Below are 239 nucleotides of genomic sequence, written 5' to 3'. Positions count from 1 at the left end.
TACCTATACTTAACAGGAATAAAAACAAAAAGGGAAAGTAATATTTGATTTCATAAATTGGCAGAAGTTTCTTAGCCTTGCAAATTATTCTATACATTAATTTTTTCTTTTTAGCAACTTTTTGCTTCTTCTTCAGCATGGGGCACTCAAGAAATTAGTGGAGGAACGCATACCTGGAATATATGTCCGCTCATTGATGATTGGCGAAAACATCATTGAGGTAAGGTTTCGGAGTCTGT

The 239-nt window shown here is 34.3% G+C and overlaps 1 protein-coding gene across 1 annotated transcript in view; it reads left to right on the top strand.

Annotated features, from left to right (window-relative positions):
- The window catches only part of LOC119591787 (palmitoyl-protein thioesterase 1-like), a 9506-nt gene that overhangs the window by 1991 nt on the left and 7276 nt on the right, over positions 1 to 239 (top strand). Inside the window, exon 3 of the mRNA XM_037940532.1 lies at positions 115 to 220. Coding sequence (XP_037796460.1) covers positions 115 to 220 — 106 coding nt within the window. The remainder of the gene's footprint in view (positions 1 to 114; positions 221 to 239) is intronic.

The sequence above is a fragment of the Penaeus monodon genome, chromosome 29 (genome assembly GCF_015228065.2).
Source record: "Penaeus monodon isolate SGIC_2016 chromosome 29, NSTDA_Pmon_1, whole genome shotgun sequence".
Lineage (NCBI taxonomy): Eukaryota > Metazoa > Arthropoda > Malacostraca > Decapoda > Penaeidae > Penaeus > Penaeus monodon.
The sequence above is the reverse complement of the archived record's forward strand: the minus strand, read 5'-3'. Positions and strand labels throughout refer to the sequence as shown.